Consider the following 6,595-nt stretch of genomic DNA (forward strand, 5'->3'; position numbering starts at 1 on the left):
CAGCTAGGTCCTTGGTTCTTGAGGCATCATCCTCGGAGCCATTGCCCAAGCTGCCACAAGGCTGCAACTCCCCTACGTGACCACAAGGGGGAAGCATCAAAAAGCGAGAGGTGGTTCCGAGCACAGCTCTGGGTCCCCTTGGATACTGCGTTCCGAGCGTAGGAGCGAGTAGTCGTGTCTGTGTGCTTACTAGTGAGTGTCCACGCTTCCATTCCAGTAGCTCCTCTCTGCCAGCGCCGGTCATCGGTCTTCTCTTCGCCACCCCACGGCACCCCCATCCTTCCCCCTCTTCCCTCTAGTCTCCAGAGCTAGTCTTAGAATAGTAACAGAGCGCTGCCCCTCTGGGCAGGAGTCAGTGTTCCTTGGGCGCCTGAGCGGAGCTGAGCTCCCAGGGAGTCCGGAGTGGTTCACTCTTCATCATCCCTCAGACTCCCTAGGGCCCCCAGAGAAGCTATGTATGGGCTGTGGCCTGGGGCTGACGCATTCTTGGTGAGTGTGCCAGGCTCAATTCAGGGAGAGGAGGGACGGGGAGGAGAGCCTTGCCCAGGCCCTGGGAAGTCCGCGCAGACCTGGGCAGGGAGGGCGCTTTGCCGGAGGAAGCCCAGGCAGCTCAGTTGCTTGGAAATGTCGTTGGCCAGCGCGGGCGCTTCGCGATGGCAGCGCCTGGATCCCAGACCTTGTTCAGTGACCTACGCAGAGAGGAATTTCTTCAAACCACTATGAGGCCGGTTCCAAACTATGTCTATCCCTTGTGCCAGGAAGGACTCCCCAGTTCCAGCCTCCCACCCTTCACTGAAAAAACAAGGCAAGGGGAATTAATTTACCCAGGGAAAAACCCTTGTGTGTGGTGGTGGTGGTGATTGGTAAGGGAGAGGGAGACTGAGAAGCTGGGCTGGAAAGTCAAGTTGGAGCCACACTGTGAGGGGCTTTGAACGCAGACTATGGAGTTCCAACTTTATCTTGAACACTACGGGAGTCACCTGTCACTTGCTAAACAGGAGCCTGACATGTCCAGTTTTGCTGTTTAGATGGCAGCAGTGTGGAAGGTGGATTGAAATATCTGGGTTTGGCGGCGAGGAGGTGAGTTAGGAAGCTCTTCTCATAATCAGAGCAGGGTGGATGGTATAATGAGGTTGGGAGGAAGGGAGAGTGTTTTAAATAAGAGGAAAGGCTATGATATATTCATTGGGAAAACAGTCACACGTGGAGGTGAAAGAGCAGGGAAATCAAGGTGGGACTAACTTCCCTGACTTGGATGACGTGGCTGACCGGGTGGTACCATTCAGACGGGTCCTGTTTTGGACAAGATGAGTGTGAGGCCCATAGGCTGTCCAAGTAGAAATACGAAGAGGCGGCAGGTTATATGGGTCTGGATCTCAGGACAGAGGCTTGAACAGGGTGGTCTGTGTGGAGCAAGGAAGTTGAGCCTGGGGTGTTATGTGGTCACCAGGGAGAAGAGTGGAGGAAGAAGGAGGTGCTGTGGACACTGGGTAGCACCGGCAGCAGCACGACTGATTTTCTTTCCATGTCTCAGCTGCATCTGATTTCTATGTCACACCCCAGCCAAGCACAATCTGGGACTGACTCTCATGTGGGCCTTGAGAGATCCTGATGAAAGAGTCTTTTCTTTGGGGGAGGCTGGAAATGATAGTCTTTCTTCACCTCCATCCCTTCACCTCCTGGAACACCAGAATAGCTTTGCCCAAATTTCTCTTTGATTAAAAAAAACAACTTGGGGAGAAGGGACTTACTGTTCTTTGACTAGATTTCTGGACCCCTCCCCTGGAAATTCTGATTCTCTGAGCTGAAGTGGGACTTTGTGTTTTCAATAACTGCTTCAGATGATTCTATCAGGGAAGTTTGAGAAATGCTACTCAGGCCTAAACATAAACCTGTCCCTTGAAATCCGGTCTCAGACTGAAGCCCTGCTTCCTGCCCTGAATCAGGTTAGAGTGGATCTTAACAGCAACCACAGACTGTGCCTCAGACTCTGGACCCAAACCAACCCTAACCCCGACTTGCAGCAAAACAGCTGGGATCAGTGTGGAAGGTTCTGTGCAAGCCTGTCAGTTCTGTTGTGAAAGTGGCCAAGAGCAGGCTCTGGTCAGCACCATCAGCTCTGGAAATGAAGGGCTGTTGCACATGTTTTTTGAGTGGGCTTTCACACACTGAGATTAATGGGACCTACAGGGAAGTTTGTATATGGAGAGTTAGAGCAAAAAGAGGCTGGAGTTCAGAATTACTAGAAGTACTTAGTCTTTCTGTTTGCTGCTGTCACTGTTCCAGCATCCTTTCCGTGTAAGTCCTTTCTCTCTCTGAGCCATGACTGAATGATGTTTCTCCTCTTCCCTTTCATAGACTCTGGACTTGGGATGCAGAAGCCTCAGCTCTTGGTTCCTGTCATGGCCACTCCAAATGGAACTCTGATCCACCCAGCATACTTCCTGCTGGTGGGCATCCCTGGCCTGGGGCCTAATATACACTTTTGGCTGGCTTTTCCCCTGTGTTTTATGTATGCCTTGGCCACCCTGGGCAACCTGGCCATTGTCCTCATCATCCGTGTGGAAAGGCGGCTGCATGAGCCCATGTACCTCTTCCTGGCCATGCTTTCCACCATTGACCTAGTCCTCTCCTCAGTCACCATGCCCAAGATGGCCAGCCTCTTCCTGACTGGCATCCAGGAGATTGAGTTCAACGTTTGCCTGGCCCAGATGTTCCTTATCCATGCTCTGTCAGCCATGGAGTCAGCTGTCTTGCTGGCCATGGCTTTTGACCGCTTTGTGGCCATCTGCCACCCATTGCGGCATGCTTCTGTGCTCACAGGGCCTACTGTTGCCAAGATCGGACTAGCTGCCTTGACCAGGGGATTTGTATTCTTTTTCCCACTGCCCTTCATCCTGAAGCGATTGTCATACTGCCAAACACATACTGTCACACACTCCTTCTGTCTGCACCAAGACATTATGAAGCTATCGTGTACTGACACCACAGTCAATGTAGTATATGGACTTTTCGTAATCCTTTCAGTCATGGGTGTCGACTCTCTCTTCATTGGCTTCTCCTACGTCCTCATCCTGAGGGCCGTGTTGGAGCTATCTTCTCGGGGGACATCACTCAAGGCTTTCAATACTTGCATCTCCCATCTCTGTGCTGTGCTGGTCTTCTATGTACCCCTCATCGGGCTCTCAGTGGTCCACAGGCTGGGTGGCCCTACCTCCTTGCTCCATGTGATTATGGCTAATATCTATCTATTGCTACCACCTGTGGTTAACCCTCTTGTCTACGGAGCCAAGACCAAGGAGATCCGTTCATGGGTCCTCAATATGTTCTTACAAGATGGCAGATGAGGAGGATAACCTCCCCAGTGTCCTCAATCTCTATCAAAGATGGCAGGATTAGAGTCCTATTGAATGTCTTGGTGATTAGAACATCCAACTCACTGGGTTGTCTGCTCCCAGTTATCTAAATAGACCTTGGATTTCTGTCTTCAGGAACGTGTCAGTATGGAAAAATTTATTACCCAGTTTGGATAGGCCATCCTGGAGAATCATCACCCTAATCTTTCTGCTATGGTGGCCTTGCCTTGTTCCTCTCTCCCAACTGAAAAATACATGTAGTTTTGGCATGAGAAGGCTCTAAATGCCACACTTCACGATTCATTCCAGTCTTGATGTATGATTTTAATTATTTTGCTCCCATGTATCCATGTAGGTGAAACTGTGTTGGCTATAAAGCTTCTTTCTTGGGCCCCAAAAGTGGTTACAGAGTCATTTCTAGGGTTTAATGAAGGTATTTGGATGATAGAAATTGGAGGAAGGGGAGGGGTGTGGTAGCCGGAGAGGAGACAGCTCAGATAAAGTGTTTATATTTCTGTCTGCATGAGAGTGTATTTGTGTGGAATCTGCTAATGTGTTTATATAGTTCTACTGGAGACTGTTTTTCCATAAGGTACTATTTATTCTGGTTGTGGCTGTGTGTATATAGGTATGTTCATCTGGCTATATGTAATTTTTAGTGTATGTGTAGGTGCATAGAATATATGCCAGTTGTGTTTTGATGAGTGTGGTAGCTGTGTCCTGGCATGTATGTATTTCATGAATAATGTCTCTGATTGTGTATTTATTGTGTTTATGTGATCTCTGTTACTTGGTATGTGATATGCATCTACTTGAGAATGATGGACAATATCTTTCTGTGTATCTGGTAACAATGTTGCTTCTATTTTTTCTTCATGTTTGTAATATGTAAATGTAGAATGTAATATGTAGAATGTAATATATAATATGTAGAATGCAATGTGTGTAATGTAAAATATTTCATATTTGTAACAATGTAGAATATGTAATATGCATGAGTGTGTGGAATGTGTAGTGTTGGGATGTCTGTACCTTTTGCCGTGTGTGGTGTTTATGTTTGGGCATATGTCTGTTATGCATAGTATTTGTGATGTGAAATCATTTGGTGTGGTATATATGTCTTTAGTCACATGTAGGTGGACTGTAATGTCTGAAGGGTGCGTGTGTACGTGTGTGTATGTGTATGCAGGCCTTGTTTGTGATGCAGGCATTTTAGGGCATGTGTCTGGGGCATATATTTTAGGACACATTTCCTTTGTGTAGCAGGTGTGATCATGTGGCATAAGAGTGAGTAGTTTCTGAGCACTGATTGATGAATGGTGTCTGTGTGTATCAGGGGTGGAGGCAGGAGATTGAAGAGGTCCTGATTGTAAGCAGCAGGTGTAGTTTCCAAATTTGAGAGGCATGACTCTAAGAGGCTGAGTTTCTTGGCCTGGCCTCAGCCTGGGATTATGGTTCAGTCTCTGGGAGTGATAGATAAGCACAGGGCTTCTTTGCATCTTCTCAAAGGCCAGACCACACCTTCTTCATCCTGACCACAAGGTTTCAGGTGCTTCTGTCAGTTCTTCCCATCTTTCCTTCCACCCTCCCTGAGGTATTGACTGCCCTAATACCTGCCTTCTGCCTCAATAGCAGGTCACAGTATTTTCCCATCTCCCTTCCCTTTCTTGCTGGTCTACCAAACGTGTTTAAACATTGTCCTTGATTGTAGGGAGTTTCTTTTAAACCCTTTGGGGAATCAGTGAATGAGGATGGGGGATGCGGGGGGAGACCAATATGAGACACTGTACAGGCTCAGGCATCCTTTAGGAGCCTCTCACTCTAGGTACACTCACTCAGGTTCCAGCTCTTGGAATGTGTGGGGTCAAAAGTGTTCACGTTGAAGAATGATAGGTAGAAAACAGTGTTGATTCATTTGAGGCAGAAGAAAGAATACTGCTGTAGGACTTATAAGGTTGAAACCCTGGAAATATAAACTGGCATACCATATAACCTCTCTGGATCTCATTTCCTCTTCTGTATAATAGAAAGTACAATAGCAGTGATCTTGTAAAGCTTAAGTGCTGTGAATGTCCTTTGTTAACTACAAAGTGTTGCAGACATGCAAGAAACGATCCTATTCATGGGTGTCTTCATGTACAACTTTAGGAAACACCATGCGCATCATGGTCTATCTGAATGGTGCTCCCAGAATTGTGCAGTGTATCACCAATTGGCCATGTATGGTTGTCTTGACTTATTGTTAGTAATTAAAACAACTGTTTCTCTCTTAATAAATTGTTTTTACAAAGCTTCAGAGAAGTTGTAGTTCATTTCCCTGTGCTTGTATCTGATTTACAAATGAAAAGCATTCTTTCCAGGAAGTTTCTTTAGACATGGTTGATAACTATATGAGGAAAAGAGACGTTGTGAGGTTGGAATTAGATGCAATATAGGTTAAGATCACTAGCTTTGATATTTGATCACGTTACTTAGCCTAGTGAACCTCAGTAAATTTGGAAAGTGTAAGTACTGCAAAACAGATATAATGTAGCTCCTGTTGGGTGGTTGTGGGGATTAAATAGCATAATAAATTTGAAAACACATGGAAAATAGAAAGTGACCAATAAATGCTGGTGGCAATAGTTTTAAGTAATGAAACTGATAAAATGAGATGATATGTTTATTCCGTTATAGGGGATAATATACAAAGTACAGCAGTCTTCACCTTTCGTAACCACCTTCTGTGCCAAGGCCAGAAGCTAGTCCGTTGTCCAGATTGCAGTGTCACTGTTTTTAGACCAACTTGTGGCCTTCTTTCTCAGGAGATCTGGGGATATCTCTGAGTCCTCCAGAATCTCTTTATTTGGATAACTGGTAGTGACTGGGGTAATTGTTGTTTGTTCGAAAACTTGGCTAATTGCTAGACTAGATTAAGGGCTTTCTCTGAGCTCCCACAGTCTCTGTGCTTCCTTCTATCATAAAACCTAAAGCTCTACATTGCTACTGGATGTTTATCCCTCTGTCATAGAACTTAAATAGTTTTATGATAACTCTCTGTTTATCCTCCACTGCAGAACTTAAATATCCGTATGATAGTTGTCTGTCTCCCTGGAGGACAAGGACTAGGTTTTGTTTATCTCCAGGGCCTGGCGTATAAAGTGCTCAGTGGCTGTTTGGCTGGGGCCTCTCAGAAGGAGGGAGAGGCTGCGTGGGTTCTGGTTTACTTTAGATAAACAAATTCACTCTTATTCCCTGCT

General features: G+C 46.2%; 1 protein-coding gene across 1 annotated transcript; it reads left to right on the plus strand.

Moving 5' to 3' along the window:
* Window positions 1-411: 411 nt before the first annotated feature.
* LOC106831712 (olfactory receptor 51D1) lies at window positions 412-5,497 on the plus strand. Its single transcript, XM_070491541.1, has one exon. The coding sequence runs from the start codon at window positions 2,331-2,333 to the stop codon at window positions 3,345-3,347; it is 1,017 nt and encodes a 338-aa protein (XP_070347642.1). The 5' UTR covers window positions 412-2,330; the 3' UTR covers window positions 3,348-5,497.
* The last annotated feature ends 1,098 nt before the right edge of the window (window positions 5,498-6,595 follow it).

The sequence above is a fragment of the Equus asinus genome, chromosome 20, assembly GCF_041296235.1.
Source record: "Equus asinus isolate D_3611 breed Donkey chromosome 20, EquAss-T2T_v2, whole genome shotgun sequence".
Lineage (NCBI taxonomy): Eukaryota > Metazoa > Chordata > Mammalia > Perissodactyla > Equidae > Equus > Equus asinus.